Source organism: Parasteatoda tepidariorum, chromosome 1 (assembly GCF_982258835.1).
Source record: "Parasteatoda tepidariorum strain Cologne lab strain chromosome 1, Ptep-v5.0, whole genome shotgun sequence".
Classification (NCBI taxonomy): domain Eukaryota; kingdom Metazoa; phylum Arthropoda; class Arachnida; order Araneae; family Theridiidae; genus Parasteatoda; species Parasteatoda tepidariorum.
The window spans coordinates 119,445,941-119,467,513 of NC_141755.1; the positions used below are offsets into that span (position 1 = coordinate 119,445,941).

At 31.1% G+C, this 21,573-nt stretch overlaps 2 protein-coding genes across 4 annotated transcripts in view; one reads left to right on the top strand and one right to left on the bottom strand.

Moving 5' to 3' along the window:
- The window catches only part of LOC107452907 (neuromedin-U receptor 2), a 95,272-nt gene that overhangs the window by 12,065 nt on the left and 61,634 nt on the right, over positions 1-21,573 (top strand). Inside the window, exon 1 of one of the 2 annotated variants that reach the window (XM_087151467.1) lies at positions 19,196-20,565. The exons of the other annotated variant lie outside the window; for it this stretch is intronic. Coding sequence (XP_087007593.1) covers positions 20,301-20,565 — 265 coding nt within the window. The 5' untranslated portion in view covers positions 19,196-20,300. Of the gene's footprint in view, positions 1-19,195; positions 20,566-21,573 lie in introns of those variants that run through there. 2 annotated transcript variants of the gene reach the window in all.
- LOC107452908 (monocarboxylate transporter 12-B) overlaps positions 1-21,573 on the bottom strand; it is a 41,167-nt gene that overhangs the window by 6,543 nt on the left and 13,051 nt on the right. The window contains exons 1-3 of one of the 2 annotated variants that reach the window (XM_021148050.4): positions 4,652-4,797; positions 2,623-2,841; positions 66-209 (exon numbers count right to left, since the gene is read on the bottom strand). In XM_021148050.4, coding sequence (XP_021003709.3) covers positions 66-209; positions 2,623-2,815 — 337 coding nt within the window. In that variant the 5' untranslated portion in view covers positions 2,816-2,841; positions 4,652-4,797. Of the gene's footprint in view, positions 1-65; positions 210-2,622; positions 2,842-4,651; positions 4,798-21,573 lie in introns of those variants that run through there. The other variant, XM_087151476.1, reaches the window with a different exon arrangement.

Below are 21,573 nucleotides of genomic sequence, written 5' to 3' on the forward strand. Positions count from 1 at the left end.
GTACGCAAGGCTGCCTTAATGCAACGAGTTGTTGCGTAAAGCCATTTTAAAAGGTTATTACCTACCAAATATTACTCCCCACAGCACTGTAATGAGTTTAATACTCTCAGCCAAATAGCAACACCCGATTCCAATTGCAGCTATAATGCTGCCAATCGACGTGACAAGACGAACGCCAAATCGATGTCCTAGATAGCCAACAAGAGGACCTAAAAAGAACATTTTTAAATCATCGAAGGATATTTACGTTAGATGTTTACTATTAGAGGAGATAAGATGGAACTAACCAATGAATGACTAAATAATAACTGCCTAATAAAAAAAATTAAAGAAAAATAGAGATAGGTACGTATTAATTGTTGCGTTTTGTAATATATATATACAGATGTACACCATGTATTCACAGAAATATATATCTTTGTGGGTCACTATTGGCACTAATAGATTTTGGTGATCAAAATTTAATAAAAAAGCTTTTTTTCGAAGAATTTTGAATGACCTTTGACCTACAATGCAAATTGTTCACTGAAAGTATGTATGTCTTATACTGAACGTAGCAGAATATAAAGTAACCGTCAGTGACGCGATTCACTCGTTTCACAAAAAGTCTTGTCACTTGAAACTGATGGATATTTATCAAAAATTTTAGAGGATCTTCAATTCTGCTCCCCCCCCCTAAATTTCGAGAAATTTTTTTTTTTTTTTTTGTAAATATAATTATACAAAGAACGTATCCTGAAAATTTCAACAAAATCAAAAATATAAAGTATCCAAACCTGTCTGATTCGCCTGATTTTATTTTAAAATAATTGGCTCTTAAATATATAACAGTAAGTATATTTTAATATCTTTAAGGTGTATGGGAAACGGCTATAAAACATTCATGTTATGGTGATTTTACGTTAGAGTAATAATAATATTTTGATGATCATATTATTTTGATGATATCATTACATTCTGCGTGCATGTATCGTCATTATAGCCAAGATTCATATGATCATATTATTTTGATGATATCATTACATTCCACGTGCAAGTATCCTCATTATAGCCAAGACTCATAATAAATGGTTTATGAATTTTGTCACAATGTGTGATATTCTTTCAATTATTTAACCATATATTTATATTAATAAACTAATTTATTTTCCTTGAAGAATCTTAAACGCAACTATGGAAGCTTTACGAACTTATTGAATTAGAATCAATGGTTAATTAATTTTTTTATTCTCCATATATGGCGCAGAAAAATTAAGCTTTGAAGAATGATTTTAATCAGTTTTTAGCATAGATTAATATTCGTAACCAGGTGTTATTTGTAAATTAAGTTATTGATTCTGCATTGATTTGATTAAATATTAATAATTGAAATTTTGTATCGCATGTATTGTAGTGGCAAATATTTTACCACCAACCAAAGTTCATTACTGATGCAAAAAGCGTGATGTAATATTAGATGGAGGAGTTTTATCTTTGCATTATTCATCAAGAAAATTTGCGTACAAAGTGTTTTTTTTTTAAACATTGAAACCATTAAAGATGCAGCTGCAAAGACGGTTGACTTCATTCATTCCAAAAATGACATACGCCCGCGTTTTTCTGAATTGATTAGTTATTGTGACGCTTTAGTATAAGAAGATTCTTATGTTAGAGTCTCCTCGTTCAGCACCGGTTATAATTCCGGCGTAATTTTATTTCCGAATCGATTTGTACCAGTTTGTCTGAGTGCCATTGATCACGAAATTGTGAATCCTTAACCTCCATGACCCCAACTGTCTTACTTTTAAGTCGTGGTGGCTCAGGGGATAGAGTATTTGCCTTCCAATGAGGTGAACCATATTCGAATCCCAGCGATGGCTGATCGATACCAATTTCTTCCCCGGCTCGCTCCGTCAACAGTGCTGACTCAAAATATCCTCAGTGACATACGGATCATGAGTTAGAGTCCCTTTGCCATCAGTCTAACCATGGGAGGTTTTCATGGTTCTCCTCTCCATGTGACGCAAATGCGGGTTACTTTCATTAAGAAGTTCTCCACGAAGGCAAATTTCTGTCAATACTTGATCCAAGAGTTCCTTTGTCTTCTGGATAGGTTTCAAAATCGCAAGGCTACGGAGATGAACATTAGTAGTCGTAAACCCGAAAGATTGGGTCAGTTGTTCAACGACGGTTATAAAATATAAAGTATTTAAATGTGAGTCGTGATGACTCAGGGGATAGAGCACTCACCTTCCAATGAGGTGAACCGGGTTCGAATCTCAGCGACATCTGGTAGATACGAATTCCGCCCTCTTCTCGCACCGATCACAATGCAGACTTAAAATATCTTCAGTGGTAAATGGATCATGGGTTAAAGTCCCCTTGCTGTCAGGCTAAACATGGGAGAATCTCGTGGTCTCCCTTTCCATGTAACGCAAATGCGGGTTAGTTCCATTTCTACGAAGACAAATTACCCCATAATACTTGATCTAGGAGTTCCCTTGTCTGCTGGATTGGGTTCAAAATTGCAAGTCAACGGAGTTGAACATTAGTAGCCGTAAATCCAAAAGATTGGATCTTCTACGATTATTAACGACGGTTATAAAATAAAATAAAACTGTTTTACTTGCCATTTTGACTTACCTGCTGTGTTCCGGACGGCTTGTGAGAGCGTATAGGGAACAGACGCTTCCTCCCTTGTGATGTTAAACCTTGGTACTGAGGCGACGAAGAGGACACCTGAAAGCCTCGCCATTCCAAACATCATCATATTGATGAAACAACATCCTAGGGCGATGATCCAACTTTGGAAGCTATCTGTACCTCTTCTCTTCATTTTTCTGCTCTTCTGAGGCTAATCTCCTGTTATAAAAAATAGCCCACTTTTATAGAAATGCTGTAGCATTTTCTTTTAAAAAATTTTATTCATATAATTGGTCTTGAGCAGCAGACCCATTTCTGTGCTTCTTAATTTAACACTTTGCATTTTGAACTCAACCCGGAAAACAAGGGAAATCCTGGATCAAGCAATGGGACAAACTAGCCTTCGTAGAGGACTTTTTGACGGAGCTAATCCATATTTGAGTTACAGAGAGAGAAATAACCATAAAAACGTTCCACGGTTAGCCCGATGGCAAGGAGATTCTAGCCCATGATCTCTGAGGATATCAGCACTGTGGTCGGTGAGAGCCGGGAACACATTCAACAGCCATTGTTGAAATTCGAACTCCTCTTTGGGAGGCGAACGCTCTTACTCTTGAACCACCTTGGCTTGTACTACTGGTATTGTATTAATCATTGCTATTTTAATAGTAACCAAATATACTGATATAAGGTATTTATTAAGAGTGTTGTGGTGATGTTTTAAGTCAAGAAAATTATTTGATTGTGGTAAGTTTTGATTATCATGAGTTAGCCGTGAGCATCTTCATGCATAGCCAAATGATACTGAATATAGTTACTCTTAATTTTGACGAGTTAAACTTATTAAAGCACATTTTGCTTAATTTAAGAACGTAAATATTAAAATCAAGCATGGAGGCAAACGAGCCTTCGTGAGGTAACGTTTTGAGGGAACCAACCAGCATTTGCGTTGCATGGAGAGGTAAACCACGAAAACCTTCTACTTAGCCCAATCGAATATAGAATTCTGATATTAGATCTCTCCCTTACTACAGACTAGTACATGTCCCGTTATGATAAATGATTCTTAAAATGCAATCTAGAATTATGTTATTCTAACAATAGTAATAATAAAAAGAATCCTCTTAAACTCTTATTTTAGAAAACAAAATCAAGAGCGTAATAATAACATTACACGTAATTCTAACCTTTTTTTTAGGGAAACAAAAATATTTGAAAACAATAACTTTATATCAATTTTATGCCAAATTAAGATGAAAATTAATATCGGGAAAATGTATCAACAACAATGGAAAACTACCACACCATCATTAGATTCTTATATAAAGCAAGATATATATGACATTTATTGTCATATTATATTACATCATGAGGATGTCGACTTTCACCGGTGAATGACAACAATCACATAGTCGTTTAGGTGAATGTCCCAAATATTTGTTACAGCCGACCCGATATTAATTTATTCGTTGATATCAATATATTTATTCGATATTTTAATATCTGCTGATGATAGATTAGGAGAAATATCATTGTTCATAGTACGGGACATATGTATACCGGGCAGTGGCACTGAACCTAAAAAAAAAAAAAAAAAAAAAAAAAAAAGATGTAAGGCATACCGAGCAGTGGCACTTTACTAGTATATATTTCGGACACTTACCAGAAGGGCTATGTGATTGCCGCCAACATTCACCGGTGGTTCAATTACTCAGAACAAATGTGCTTACTTTTATTCTAAAGTATTTTAAAAGACCATTCGACATCTGCTGAATTTTAAAAATATTTACATGATTTTCTTTATTTAAAATGCTTAAGATCTAAATAAAATGATAATAATTTTTTTAAAAATTATTAAAGACATAAAAAATTTTTTTCCTCAGAAACCACTTTAAGAGAGTTTTTTTTGTTCTCCGAATCTGCCAAAAATTATTTCTTGCCGCCAATTTTCAAACAATCGCTTAAGTTAATAAATGATTAAGAAAAGTGTCTGAAATAATTGTTATAGAAAAAAAAAAGAAATTTTTACCTTGAGCCTTATTTTCCACATGTGTTGGATGGGTCCAAATATATTTTTGAAAGCGATTTTCTCTACTAACTTTTGAAGAAGCATTCGCGTTATATGATGAACACTCACAAAAAGAGATTTACAATGAATACGACGTCAAAGCATTATTTCACCTTTATAGAGTTTCAGATATCAGATAACGGAGACCGGAAAACAAGCGAACACAGGTCAGAGGCTGATTTTTGCTCTCTCATTTAATCACTGCATCATTCAAGAGAGGGAAAACTTATATTATAAAAAAGAATTAAGGGGTGCTTATGTATATATATATACGCATAAGTAAGACGCCACGTGCCTCACATTGAGAATATATATATATATATATTCTCAATGGGGAAAAAAAGGGGAGGGGGGAATAATAAGTAAAAAATAACAAACAACAGTGCTCCTCACACTATTGTATTAATATATTTTGCTTTGGCTTTATTGATACAATATCAGAAAGCACTCTGTTTTGCGGATATAATCGTGTGGGCTGAAGAAAGGATTATATCTTTTTTTTCCGGTATTTTTAAATAAAATTTCCTTATATATATATATATATATATATATATATAGATGGCGAATATATATATATATATATATATATATATATATATATATATATATATATATATATATATATATTTTCAGTAACTCAAGGGTCTAAACTTATACATGCTAATATGAACGAAATCGAACGAATAGTTTGAAAAAAAAATCGTTCATTTAAAAATATGATTTCTTATTAACTATACCAATGATATCGTTTAAATTTTGCATTTTTTTTTTCGATTTAATACTACATTCTTTGAAAAATGACGCAAACATTTGTGTATATTGTATATCAAAATTCAATTGATTCAAGGATCTGGTAACTTAGACTTTTTCAGTAACTCAAGGGTCTAACCTTTTGTATGTTAATATTAACGAAATCGAACGAATAGTTTAAAAGAAATCGTGCATTTAAAATATGATTTCTCATTAACTATACCAATGATTTCGTCAAAATGTTGAATTTTTTTTTTAAATTAAAACTGCATTCTTTGAAAAAATTATGCAAATAATTATGTTTATTGCATATCAAAATTTTCTGACTATTTTTAAATAAAATAACAATGACTTAATAATTCTGTTTATTTTATTTTTATTTTATTTTTTTTGCAATGAATTTTTTTTGGATAAACGAATTTTATAATTGTGAGATATATATTATTCGTTCTGTTATAAAAATGAGACAATTATAATTGACAATTTATTGATGTTTTTTTTTTATCTATTTCCCTTAACTATTTATTAGTCGCTTTAAATAAAAAAAACTGATTTGCTTTTATGAGAAACATTGTCTTTCGAATTATATTTTAATATCTTATCAGAAGAAAAATAGAATTATAAAATTCTCTAGACTATTTTTCTGATAATTATTTTTTTTAACTGTTCTAGAATCAGAGATAGCGAGTTATCTTTTTATGACATAAAGGAATTTATTTCTTCTTTTATTTTCCAATTTTGTAGTTATCGTTTACGCGAGGGAAAAAAATAGTTTTCTTTCCTTTTTTTTTAAGTAAATAAATTTTTTTACGAGACTACGCTCGTGATTTTTAATTTTACTTTGTTCTAAACGCTTAAAAATAGATACATCATTAAGTTCTAAATTAAGAATTTCTTCAATTCTCCAAAAAACTTTTAAATTTTTATAACTAACTTTTTCTCCTTTGTAGAGCTTTTTTCTCCTCATAAAGTTATGCTGAAATATTTTATAAGATAATAACTGACTGTAAAAGAGATTTATTTGTCTAAATTTAATTTGACTAGAATTTTTGGTGGGTTGCTTTCCACTCTAAGGAATTGGTCACGGAGTTCTGTCCTTATTAGATACTGAATAGTCCAGGGATGGCGAACCAATGGCACGCGTGCCATTTATAGCACCCGACACAATATTTTGGGCACGCCACCAATCACATTTGTTATTACACTATGAATTGTTATTACACAAATGTTATTACACTATGAAGCATATGTAACAATTAAATTAAAATTCACAAAAAGCTCACAAAATAATAAACAATTATTAATACAAAAATTAACAATTAATGCTAAAAAACAACTAATAACCATAAAAAACAAGCTAACAATAAATAACTAGCAAAAAAATTAACAGTCCTGCTTAAACTAACATCTTGCAACCTAATCTAAGTTATTTGTCATCTAATCTGTAGCAACAGAAGTCACACTGATGTTAACGTTGAATAACGCGTATAACTGAGACATTGCAAAATGTTTTTTTTTTCAATGTAAATAACGAGTTTTGAGTTGATAGTATTTAGTATTATTATTTTCCCAATAATCACGAAGTCAAAACTATTTGACGGCACGTCTATGACCTCATTAAACAATTTTTTAGAAAAAAAGGGCACGTTGGTGTATAAAGGTTCGCCACCCCTGGAATAGTCGAACTGTATTTATAAAAGCAATGAGAAAGGAAAGAATGCATAAGAGAAAATGTTGTCCTCGCATCTTGACTGCTTCTTTCTTTTTAGGTTTGGACGCAAGAAACTAGCTTCCAATCAGCAATAAAAAATTTATGTTGTTGGTGGAAGGGCGTTATAGAAAACTAATCAACCCGTAAGTTGATAATGCAACTGAAAAATATGCTTCATTTGGATTCAAAATATGGCCATTTGAGAAAATGTAGTAAAAGCCTCTCAAAAATTAATTGACCTAAAATAACATTTTAATTTTGTATTTAAAAATTATGATTTTAAACAAGTTAGACAGAGAGATTATTTATGGCTCGAAGAGTTCTATGAATTTTAAATTTAGATTGATAGTGCGTTTTATGAACTGACGATTTTTTCCATTTTCACTATTAGTTCACACTATATATGGTTCAAATTTTCAATCGTTACTGAAATATTTTTTATTCGTCCACTCTAGTTAAAATAAATTTTTTTAAACTTGTTGTGGATAACTCTTGATGCTAATTCAGTTGTTTTCAAATATTAATTGAATAGGGAGGAGCGAAAAACGAAATGGAATTTTCTGATGGGTTACGCGTTCGTTAGTCATTGTTTTAAATTTTACCATAAGTAATTCAGTTTTTCACATTTGAACAAAAAAAATAGTTTATAGCGCGCATTTAGATATTTAATCTATATATATATATTTCTCTTACACGGCGACAAAAAAAAGGCTCATTACAACCCCCCGAATGGCAACGCTAGAAAATCGACCCATGATTGCTGCTAAAAATGCCACATGCCAAATCCAGTTGAGGTGGCTCAACATATAGCGCTTTCGAAAACGGAAACTGAAATAACAATTCAGCCGTGGCAATCTCATACTATTAAGCTAGGCAGAAGTGAGTAGTCTTTGTCGACAGATCTCTATTTTAGTATTTTGTCAAAAGCGCTTTCTTTCACGAATTTATATATTACGAATTTATTTGACGATTTTTGATTTACATCACGAATTTATTTGTTTTATTATTGTTATTAGTTACTCATTGAAAAATGAGTCTCAGTCACAGAGTCTTTATTTGAATTCAAATTTATTTTAATGACTTAGTATTTACTAAAAAGATGTAATTTTTTTTTTAAAAAAAAAGTTGTTATATGGATTTGAATGATTGTTTTGAATTCTTAGAATTTTGTGCATTTGCAATGTACCTGAATTAGTAGCGAGCGAAGCAAACCATATAAGATTGCGCAGCAATTTTCGGGGGTTGGCGAGCGTTAGCGAGCAGGGGGCGCAGTCCACTAGTTATTTTATATTCGCTGTGTCAGATAAATTCAATTAAGAGCATTACGTGGCAGCACGTAACCCAATTTATACTTTTATATTTTTCTGATACCACGCGCCTTCTTTTGTTTCCAATTCCTACTATTAGTTCTCCCGATGTCTTATTCAAATTTTCAATTGGGTATAATATAAAAAAAAAACACAACTACTTCCACTTAGTAGGAATAACATTTACCATGACGCAATGCTAAATTCTATGCCACTATCCACATAAATCAATTATTAATCAAAAATCGAATATCAATTACTTTTCTTTATAATGCAATAAAATCTGGCGAGCAGCTATTTAAACGATCGAACACTTCGTTTGTTTATTTGTGGCTTGAAGTTAGGCTCGCAGAAAATGCCGTTCATGGGTTAAATTTAGTAGGAATAACACAACCTGTGACGTAGGCTATATTATACCCAATTGTTAACAAAATCATTCATCCACTCAATTTCAAATACATTTTTTTTAAAACTCGTAGCGGACCACGCTTGATGTTAATACAGTTTTTTTTTCGAATATTAATTCATTGATTGAAGTTAATCAAGTCATTTTAAATTAAGTCATTTTTTTGTTGATGACTTAAGCAGGAATTGACTCTAAATTTTTTTTAACATTACTTGTTTTAATAGCTTTTTTACAGATCGTTATTTTACTATGCATTAGGACCCCACATTAATTCCAATGTTTGCTCATATATTAAAGCTCTGTTGATATTTCTCACTTTGTATGTAGCGATATCTTTATTGGGATCATTTTTCAAGCTAAAAACTCGTCAATGAGCTTTACTTGTGAAGTAGAACGTGACAGCTACAAGATTAAGCGAACTCGCTATATTGAGATATGGTAAGTGATATTAATTTGCTCTCTGGCTTAATACCAGCAAGAACTCACATATGACAAGTTAATTTAATTAAAATCAATGTTATTTAATTAAACGTAAGAAATTTAGTTAATATTTAAAGATCTAAAGATCAGTATGAGCATTTTCTGATTTACAAAATGAAGGAAAATGGTATGAAATTAATGGAAAAAAATTATGCCATGAATATTAAAATCAATTAAGAATTTAAGCATCTGATTTTTTCAACAAACTTGACTTATCACTACAAAATAAAAGGAAAATTGTGAAAATTGTTGACCCGTTGATTGTTCATTTGATTACTTACAAAGGAGTTTAGAAAATATTTGGACAGATGTTGTATAGGGCGTAATAAAACTATTGACTAATTATGAAAAAATATTTTTTAAATTTATTTGGAATGTAAAACATTCTGTACAAGGCTGAGGTAGGTCAGAACATTTTGGACAAAAGGTTTCCTCAAATTTCTTCGTGCCTTTGGTCGGTATAGTTTGTCTACAGTAAGAACTCCCCAGCCATTCGTCTGAACCCGTGGCGGTGACTATGGTAACGAGATATAACTATTTCAAGTAGGGGTGTGGGGTCACTGTTTAGGGCAAGTTTTGGCTCCCGGTCGATGAAAGAAAAGGAACCTTTTTCTCCGGTCTATTGTGTTAGCCCTATAGTCCATTCCACCTTAAGTTGGCACTGGAGAGAAAGGTAGGAAATGTAATACTCCGCTTTTGAAAAGTAGTTCTTCGCTATTTTGGAATTAATTGCAGTTTAAATGCGCGTACAAATATAAATAAATGTTGCATAGTAAGAAAAGTATATCTTGAAACATTCATTAGAAGTTTTTCATGTTTAAATATATTTAACTTATAAATACCTTCTCAGTAAAGCGAATGTACAAAGAAGAAGGAGGTGTTTTAGTTTGGCGCTGAATTAGCTTTCAATGACAAGGAATTGGCTCATTGGCTATGTTTCTACACTGGTCAGCCAGCTTTTCCATTCGCCTTGGCTTTGCTTAAGTGTCCTATCTCTTGTGCAGTTCTTATTTCGTTTTTTTTTTTTCTTCTTCTTTTTTTTTTGTATTTGATTATTTAATTTTCTAAATATTAACCTCATCTGTACAACCCCAATAGACAGGTGAATATTATTAAACTGATGACAGTTGAGCATATTTGCTGTGTTGTGTGAACAACGCAGCAAATTCAACATGTGATTTTATTATAATTTTTTTACGACAAAAGAAAAAATTGTTTTCGCTTTATTCGATCTCTGTAAAGATTCAAATTTTGCGTCTTTTGCGCCATGTTTAGTTCTGAAGTACAATTCGCTTTTTATAGGAGCTTAAATAATGTAAAAATTTAAGATTTTTAGTTTGTTCAATTAAATGGACTTTTAAATATTATCTGAAATACAATTTCCATAATAGAAGTGTTAATCCGTTAGTTATAAACTAATAAAATGTATAGGAATTGAAATAATTTAAAAAAAGACGCAAAATTTGAATCATTAATTTAATTTAAACATCGAAAGGTTAATTTAAACCAATCAATATTTTAATAATTACTTTTGAAATACAAAGGCCAAAAAGCTGAGAAATCCTTTCTCTTATGTAGAAAATATTAAGATATTTCAGTATCTGACGAAATATTTCGAGACTAACTAATTCTACTGTACTTAAATAACAAATTATACGGATTTTTCTCTTAAGCCTCCTTTCACCTGCAAAGGTCCTGAAAAGTAAAGGAAAGTTCTGATATTTCAAAATATGTATTTTCTTTTGAAGAAATGCGCCTACCCATTCAAGTAGAATTTCGCCTGATGTGAAATTGTGGCTTGAATTCAATTCAGGGCTACCCCACAAAGAGTTTTCAGAAGGAACTGTCAACTGTTAAAATATTAAATGAATAACATGATAACCACCAGGATAGGTGGCTATCATGTTATTCAAAGAGTTCCTGTTGAGTCTAAGAGGGTGGAATATTTGGCAAACAAACAGTACGCCCCCATATGGATAATACTAATTATTTTTTTTCAGGTAAGTGCTTTTGTCTCTTAGAAGCAAATACATTTCAGAAGAAAAAAAATTTTGTAGTAAAAAAAAACTTTTCTGAAAATGTTTTTTTAATTTTTTATTTATAAAAAAAAAAAAGAACAGTAAATATTAAAAAAACATAGGTATGATATTTTTCATGATCAATGATTTCCTGCCTATGTTGACTTTTTCTTCCCCAACAAAACACCAATACATTAATCTACAAAAAATAAGCATATAAAAATAAATATTTAAAACAAAGTATTTATGCGCATCTATGCATTTCGTTTTTTTTTACTTAGATTTCAGCAAAAAAGAATCTTTTTAAATATATTTTTTTTTTGTTTAAAATTAGTTTCGTTTAATTAAAAAATTATAATAAGAAAAAAAAAACAGTAAGTATTATAAAACATAAGTATGATCGTTTTCATGATCAATAATTTCCAGCCTATGCTGACTTTTCCTTCCCCAACAAATCACCAATGTGGGATAAATTAATGCACATTAATCTACAAAAAATAAGAATAAGAATATAAAAATAAATATTTAAAACAAAGTATTTTTGCGCATCTATGTATTTCTTTTTTTTCTTTTTTTACTTAGATTTCAGCAAAAAAGAATATTTTTAAATATATATATTTTTTTCTGTTTAAAATTAGTTTCGTTTAGTTAAAAAATCATAATAAGAAAATCTGCTCTTTAAATACTAATTAAGAAATCAGCTTACAACTAGTATCTTAAAATAATAATTATGAGAAATGCTCTAAAAAATCGTGCTCTTTTTCGTATTCTGTACAAAATTTTAGTACGATTCTTGGTTTTTTAAAAAGAAAAAAATCGGCGTTTTGCTTTCTTAAACGCCAATACTGGCCACTTTCTCTCCCTTTGTTGCTACCTCATCCCCGTACTGACTTAAAGAGTAACCCAGTTTCCATGTAATCCGGTCTACCTACCTTTCTCTCCAGTGCCAACTTAAGGTGGAATGGACTATAGAATGAAGAGAAGCCACCCTCCCTGAAATGAGCTATTCTTGTTTCCATAGCAGCAGACTGCCTCAGACATTGTTGCGGGGGGAGTTCTTGCCGTAGACAAACAATACATTTCTTATCATTTATTTAAATAAAATCGTTCGCTTCTAGTGCTGACTTTACCGAACAGAAGATTAGGTTATATTTTCAGGTAGACTTAATTACTTAGTAGCAATCAATTATCTAAATCTTTTAATGTTTTTTTCCCCACAATTTCTAGAGCTTTTAAATTTGCAGATTTAAATCTGATTTTCTTAATTAGTCACAATTCCCTACAAAATTATGATCTTTTCCTCGCTTCCCAGTATGAAAAAATTACTTTAAATAGTCATATCTTGTGCCATTTTTAGCGAATTTTTTTTCAAATTTTTAAAATGATAATTTTGTTATTAAATAAAAATTGTCTAAATTTTGTCTAATTTTATTGAATATTTTTAAAGTTGTAGCAAGAAAAAAAAAGTTAGACAAAACATTTTTTTTCTTCTTTTTTAATAAAAAAAGTCTATATTTCCATAAGCATTTATCCTGAAATTACGAAATTTTTTGCAATATTGCAAATAACATTCAAGTAATCGATGCAAATTGCAAGCTTATTGCCATATTTTCTGTCTAGGGTAGCAAAAAATTCTTGATTTCGTTCGCAATTTGTGGTCGGTCCCTTAAACCTCTGAAAGCTTTAAAATGTATAGATCATCATAAGAAATCGCGTGACCTTAACAACTCTAAGGTTATAAAATTATTCTTTAAATATTTCTCGAGAAATTTTGAAAAAATGTCAAAAACTGAAAATATCTCCTCTATTATTGTAGGGTAGAGGTAGTGAATGCGAGATATAGTTGAGAAGAGGATTAATTATGGAACATGATTAAAAGTATGCTTTCCTCATTGCAATGTATGTTCTTAAAGTTGTGTAAAAGTAATTTGTTTTTTATAGTGGGGTGAATAAAGCTAAAAATAGATCGCATTAACGTTACTTTATGGTCATCGGAGCATATTCCGTAATTTGTTAGCTGTCTTATATGACACTATCCAAAGCACGGACATAGAAACGATTTTGCGTGCTGTTTATTTATTTAGATGACCTAGAATGGATTTCTTTATGACGTGAATCTTTTCTTCCTTTATCTATTTTATTTGGATTGTGGATAAAAAATATTAAATGCCGTCAAACCCCGCTATAGTGAACACGGTTTATAGTGAACTCCCGGGCCTTGCTACACACGTAAAATGTTATTTTTTGTGGAACTAGTGAACCAAAACAAGATATTATGAACTTTTTTCTGTCTTAGACTGATTTATTTTCTTCATTTTTTTGTATTCATTTTGAGATTTCTATTTCAAAGTAAATGCATATGCCGATTTTTAAAAACCATATACTGCATGGAATGTAGCAATAAGCATTTTTTCTTGTTTGTTTCTTTATCGAATAGCATTGTTCAATGGGTCCAGCATTCAAAGAAGACGCAATCGTCCTGGACAAATGTTTGAAGTCAAAGCAGATGAATTTGCCAAGCGATTTGGTGAGACAACTTTTATGTGCTCGAATGGCTGGTTAGACAGGTTCAAAAAGCAAAATAACATAAATTCAGGAATAATTATCGGAGAGTCGGGAAGTGTTTCCCTATCTGATGTTGCGCATCAGCTAAAGATTACTAATTTATTTTGTACGCAAGGAGAAGAGAAATAAAAAATCAAAGTTAACACATTTTTGTTACTACGTATTATTTTTCAGTCATTTTTATTACCACGTTTATATAAACTTGCCTTCGTGTATGTCTGTCCGGGTGGAATTTTGTAATCGATTTTAAACTAACTTCCCGACTAGCTACAAACTTCAAATTTGGCACATAGATCAGAATTGGATGACAATACATGAAAATGAAGAGAAAAAAGACATACAAAGTAAAATAAAATTAAAATTTAAAAAAAATTTTTTTTTCGAGATTGTCTTTTGTTGTCGATTCCATTATTTCAAATTAGTATTACATGTCAGGTGAAAAGATTTTTATTGTCGGAGTATTTTTATTGGCTGAAAAATCACGTGGTAGGATCCAGTTTTTCCTCATTCATTTCCAGATTGTTTTGGTTGTCATCAGCACAAAACTAATGGAAGTCGTAAAGGTATTGTTTTTCTATAAAGATTTTTGTATCCCTAATTTAAAATTAAAGTTCTATTATTTTAGTAGTGGTCTTGTAGTAGTCTTGACTGCTCTTGACTAAGAAAAATAATCTAAATAAAAATATATATCTTTAAAAACCACGTTTTTTGTAGTGAAGAATAATAATTTAAAAGTAATAATTTTTAAAAAATATAAAATAAAAATTAAAAAAATTATAATTTAAAATAAAAAAAATTCAAAATAAAAAGTAATTCTCCACTACAAAAACGTGGTTTTTAATAATTAAAAAAAAATTGAAAACCAAAAACGTGGGACGCATGAAATACATAACAGTGCATATACACATACATATACACATTTTCTTACTCATACACATGCACAGCCACATATACATCCACATACATATGCATATACACAAACATATTCCACATCCACATTCACATACAATTACAATTACAGATATACCATACACATATTTTCAAGAGCACACATACACACACTAATATAACATTACTGTTATGTATTTCATGTGCCCCACGTTTTTCGTTTTTCAATTTTTTTTTAAAATTATTATTCTCCACTACAAAAACGTGGTTTTTAAAAATATTACTTTTTATTTTGAATTTTGTATTTCATTTTATGTGTCATTTATTTAAATAATGTGTAATAAAAGGGGGGGGGGAGTATGGAAAGATGAATTAAAATTGTTTGCGGAACGGATATAGCAAAGTGAACCGAAATTTCGGTCCTTTGAAGGTTCATTATAGTGGAGTTTGACTGTATTAATAAACATTATAAGTAATCTAATGAAACTATGAATTTATAAAAATAAAATTAGTATATAATCTACTTATTCAAATAAAAATCTTAAGTACAAATTAGGAACCGTTCCAAGTATAATGTAAGCACATAGCTTATTTTTGCAGATAAGGAGGAAGTAAGGCATAATCAACGCTTACGTATGACATTAAATACACATTCCTTTCAATTTTTATTTTAAATTTTAAAAAAATAAGCTTTATTTACAGAATGTTAGGGAAAAATTTACATTTGGAAAAAACTAAAGTAAAATATTTTTAAATTTGAAAAATTTAGATATAAGAATAAAAGTTACGTTTGGGGTTAGAAAAGGATATATGGAATATTCTACACAAATTTTTATAACATGAATTGAAACATAAGTTTTCTTTTAAGCAATGTTACGCGGTTTGTTCGAATTTAATCTCAAAATGTAAATCTCAAAATTACCGTAAATCAAATTTCAAAGTTTAAGCTAAAAACAAAAAAGACATTCTTAGGTAAGCATGGTACGGGTTTGTTATTTTCATTTTCTTATACTGAAAAGGGGGACGAAGACTAAAATTGGCTAAAGCATGCTTACGTAAGAACTGAACGATCCCTTTGTGAGCTAAAGAAAAGGGGGGACGGAACATCTCCTAAACGATCTAACATTAAAGTCGAATTTTTTTTTTTCCGTGAACAATTTGACAATTTCATATCAAGTTTTTAGGGCCGGGATAGCCTGGTCGGTAGGGTGCTGGGCACATATCCGAGAGTTCATGGGTTCGAACCCCGTCGGTCGAAGACACCCGAATGAACCACAGAAGAAGTAAAATGGTGACTGATGCACGTTAAATCTGTAGAGTCGCAAAGCCCTCCATGTTCCCATAACAAATCAATACCTTTGAGGGTTGGCTTTAATTGGAGATTTATCGTTCTCTGATTCAGGTCAAAATATCGATATGTGAATGAATGAATGGATGTATGAATGGGTCCGCCCTATAAACAGGCGTGACGTATGGGTGTGGCAGAAGTCAAATTCTTGGCCAGAGATGGCGCCACTGGAAAACGAGAGCAATCACACCCCTTGCCTTAATAGGCACACATCAACAACAACATATCAAGCTTTTGATTAAAAGAAAATCATTACTGTTTATATATATATATATATATATATATGAACAGTAATGCTCTTCGGTGGCTCTTCGGTGTATGTTAAAAAAAAACATACCCGAACCAAAACATACCGGTGTTCGGTGGCTCTTCGGTGTATGTATATATATATATATAGATATACATACACCGAAGAGCCATTACATTATGACCACTCTGCTAATAACATGTAGGACCACCTTTAGCCCCCAAAACTGCTAGCACCAGCCTTGGCATTGATTCCACAAGGTGCTGATAGGTAGTCTGAGGTCTGGTACCAAGCGCTCACCAACTGGTCCTGCAATTCCCTCACATTGCGAGGGGGTAGCGTGGCAACACGAATTTGGTTTTCCAAGTAGGATCACAAATGCTCTATTGGATTAAAGTCAGGTGAATTTGGGGGCCAAGACATGACTTGAAAGTCATTGGAATGTTCCTCGACGATTCGACCCTTATGACATGGTGCATTATCCTGTTGGTAAACACCATCCCTCGCCGGAAAAACTGTTGCCATGAATGGGTGAACCTGGTCTGCAACTATGTTCAAGTAGCTTACAGACGTCAGAGATTGTTCTATGAGGATTGTGGGTCCTAATGTGCCCCATGAAAACATTGTTCCTGGGCGAGAAACCATGAAAACCTGGGCGAGCCCATTGTTATAGATGGAGGGTGGTCATAATGTAATGGCTCTTCGGTGTATATATAGACAGAGTCAGAGAGAGATAATGTATAAAATATATCTAGATAAACGAGTTTCATGCATGCGTGCAAAAACTTTTTGATTTTCTTCAATAGTTTGAGCGAAATACATAAAAATTCAATAAGAGGCTCAACCATCTCTTATTGGGATGCTGCTTTTTAGATTTGCTGCGAATTATATTCTATACTTTGGCAGTCAACAATTTGAAACCCTCGAAAAATATGCTTATTTAGAGAAATACGTTTCTATGGATAATTTCGTAACTTTAGTTCAATGGTTAAAACTATATAACATATTTAAAATGAGTTCTTTCGGAAAAGGGAAGGGGTTATTATTGAAAACCCATGTTTTAATTATTTGAATTTTTATAATAAGGATTAAAAAAAACAGTGTTTTTTGCTCAAAAGTGGTTTGCTATTTTCCAAGCAATCATTTTGTAATTATTTTTCCTAAGCAATCATTTCGTGATAATTTCTTCTAAGCAATCATTTTGCATTCATTTTTTCTTAGCAATCATTTTTTCGAAGTAATCATTTCGTAATCATTTTTTCCACGTAATCATTTTTTCCACGCAATCATTTTTTAATCATTTTTTCTGCACAATCATTTCATAATCGTTTTTTCCAATGAATCATTTTGTAATCGTTTTTCTAATCAATCATTTTATAATTATTCTTTCTAAGCAATTATTTTTTTTAATATATGTTGAAAGTTAAAAAAAATTTCACATTTTAACATTCTGTAATCAGTACCAATTTTTTTTTGCATTTAAAATTTATACTTATTTCGTATTTCCAAATTTATTATTTTCATTTTTTTTACATATTTTTATAATTTTTTAAAAAATTTTTCATCATTTTGTCTCAACAATTGTGTATAGATTGTGAAAAGTATTAAAACTTACTTTAGCAATTTTGTTTCAGAAACGATGAATGGAAAGTCTCTGTTTATACTTGATTCCAATGAAACCTTATTCACATAAATTTAGAAAATGCTTTACATGTTAATCAAGAAATAACTGAGAGTCAAGTTTTGGAAATGCCGATTGTAAAATAAACTTGAAAAAAAAACCTTCTTTATTTCGTTTTTGTTTACTGTTTAAAAACATTTTTTTAATTTGCATAAATAATAATCTTGTAATAAATCCTTTAAAATCACGGAGAAAATTATGAATATGAAACGATGTGAAAGGAAATAAAATGTTCTTCTATATGCTTCGCCATATAGAAGAATATAGAACCATATAGAAGTTAAGCTGTAGCCAGTTTACGTTCGTTTATCGATGGGTAAAATCAGACGATATATATAATATAAATTCGACGATTGGATAAATCAGACGATATATTATATAAATATAGAATATTTATTTTCTCCGATATTATATTAGTATATTATAATAATTAGATCAAATTATTCGACGAACAGTAGTTTTTTAAAAATGACATGCTTTGCACGAGTTTATAGGCAATACTTTTAAATTTAAACATACATGCAATGGAATTCTATTTCGGAGATTTTTTATACACTTACTATTTGTATTTATTTTCAGCGTATTCCAATACTATGTTAACCAATTGATACACGAGCATAAACAAGTTCAAACCGGTTTCAGCCGTGTAAAAACAATAAAGCCGTATATTGCTGCGTGTGAAGTAGGAATTCATAAAAAAAATGAAATCAATCACCCTACTTTTAAGATTTTAATTAGAATCTTATAGTTCGTCTAATAATTTAGCCAGGGTCTGTAAAACTCGAATTTCAATCAATTCATTTATTTTCCGTTTTATCCAATCTATTATAATATCGAGAGAGAGAAAAAAAATTATTCTTATGTGTTCGGAACTTCACTGATGATGGAGAAGAAAAAGTTCTTATCTTGTTTTAAAAGATGCGCATCCTCTGGCATGGATGAGGAAAATTAGTTCAAAAGAATGATACAATTTCTTCTGTCCCAAAATAAAAATAAAATATATATATATATATGGGACGTTGATCTAACTCGTGCCGGAAAAGAAGAGAGATTTCGGGGCACGACGAAGGAAAAGGATCTGAATGATGGCCAATGGGAGCTCTGCCATTCATTCATTCTTTCCATCGATCTTGGCGCTGCAGTCGACCTTCCCTCCCACACCCTGGGCGACCCCAACTTAAGTGGAATTTCATTCTGCGGTGGTCGGATGATACCTACCATGCCGAATGCCAGCGACACGAATAAAAAAACAAAAAACTTTCACAGGAAAATCTTCTGATGTTCCCTCAGGTAACATTTAGATAGAGAAGCAACTGCAACAAAATTTATTCGCGAAGAAATTGGCATCGGCTATGGACTACTCGGCGGATTCACCATGGGATAAATAAAGATTGGTGTCATTCCCATTTAAACACTGGAAGCTACTGGAAAAGTCAACTGTGATATCCCGTGTAAACAGGATTACAATTGTGTTCATGCATACAGGATACACACAGGAAAATATTTTGTGAATAATAATTGTGCCTCACAAGTATGCAGTGCGTGTACGCTCATAAAGATTGAAATAGGAACCATCATTTATATTTAAAAAAAAAGATTTGATCATCAAAGTCGTTATAGAATCTACCATCAAAATTCAAATTAAGAATCGATTAGGATATGTTTTAAATTAAATATGATTTTAATTAAAATTAATTTGGCTGTTCTGTGAATATTGAACACAGACCAAACAGGGCTTAAATGAATAAAAATCGTCTACGCAATAGGATGAACTGTGCATCGGAACATATTTATCCATATTGAATAGGAATTGCCTTTAGCTTCTTGCCTTTCTGAAACCGCGCTGCCTTCTTTTTTACATTCCCTTTTTCATTCATTCCTTGAAAGCTGCCTTACCATCCTCAAACTAATCCGCATCCATATAGTCTCTCTGCCTTTCTAAAGTGCTTTTTTGAAATTGAATCCGTCTCTTCAGCGATTAAATGTCTTGCGAGCCTTTCGATAATTCTTCCCTGCCCTTCCACACAGTGATTGAAAAGGTCACATCACCATGCTTAACATCAAATGGATTAAAAAACCGTCTAAATTGTTTTTCTACAGTGCTTTACACGACAAGTTTCGAAACGGGACCTGATTCTCTTCATCTAAAATTGTTCAGCAATGGGTGATTGGAGTTGTGTCCTAATATGTTAAGCAATGGGCGATTGAAATGCCATTTAATATGAGTGCGTGGAACGAAACTTTGGTGGATTCTATAGATATAGAAGACTATGTGACGAAAAGTCTTGGACCCAAAAGATTGGCCCTGAACTGGCTCATTCCTTTAACAGTAGTTTATTCTCTTATATTCCTTTCTGGAATTGTGGGCAATGTTTGTACATGTGTTGTGATCGGTCGAAATCAGTATATGCAGACGGCTACAAACTGCTACCTCTTCAATTTGGCGATAGCCGATATGATGACCCTTTTATTTGGTGAGTATTGGCTTTAAAATTGATCTTTCCAGCATATTTCTGGGTGGAAAAAAAACGAGCCAAGTTGTAGGTCTTTTTAAAATATTTCGTAGAAAAAAATAAAAACGCGCACTATATAATGTTAATAAAAAAATTTTAATTTTTTTTCTAAAAATTTATTTCTCATTAATATTGCTCATGGAAATATTGCCATGAATTCTACATCAGAAATTTAACGTTCCTTTCATACAGATTTTTTTCTTGCTTTATTTCTTCACTAGAAAACGATTTCTAGTTTACGATGCAATGAAATTAGTATTGCAATCTTATATTAAAAATACTTGCAAGGTTCCTTATAATGTAATTATTAGAATATTATAATGATTTCATTAGTATGTTAAACAGAGCGTAATTCTCATTATTTTTGTGTTGTATTAAATATGAAATTATAAATATCACAAAGGATTCATAGTTTAGACATATCAATGGTGTTTATATGATCACTGAAAATGATTTATGATTGAATTTAATCTTATAAAGGTTTCGAGGTATTTAAACATTTCATAACTACAAGAATGCAATACAAAGTATTATTGGTTTATTTTATTTCAATTGCATTAATTCTTATGAAATATTCAAGAAATTGAGTATAAATTAGTTAGATTATTTTTATTATTATAAAGAAAGAACGGGATTCTGGTTTATGTTTATTTGAAGAAAACTTTGAAATCTGGGGCTAACATTTATGCAATTCTAAATTGTAATTTAAAATTAGGCTATGAAATGCATGAGAAATTATCTTGCTTAATTTAAAAGAATGAATTGTTTATTCCTTTATCCATAGGGCACCGAAGAAGTGTAATTCAAAAATAAAGAAGTCTATACTACAACTCAAATCAAAAATAACTTTGACAGTGGATAGTAATTTATCTTTATTTTTCTTTAATATTATTAACACCTGAGACTTAACTTCGTATTAAAGTACTTGGGTAGATTTTATGCATGATTTTCATTAATTATGTTTATCTA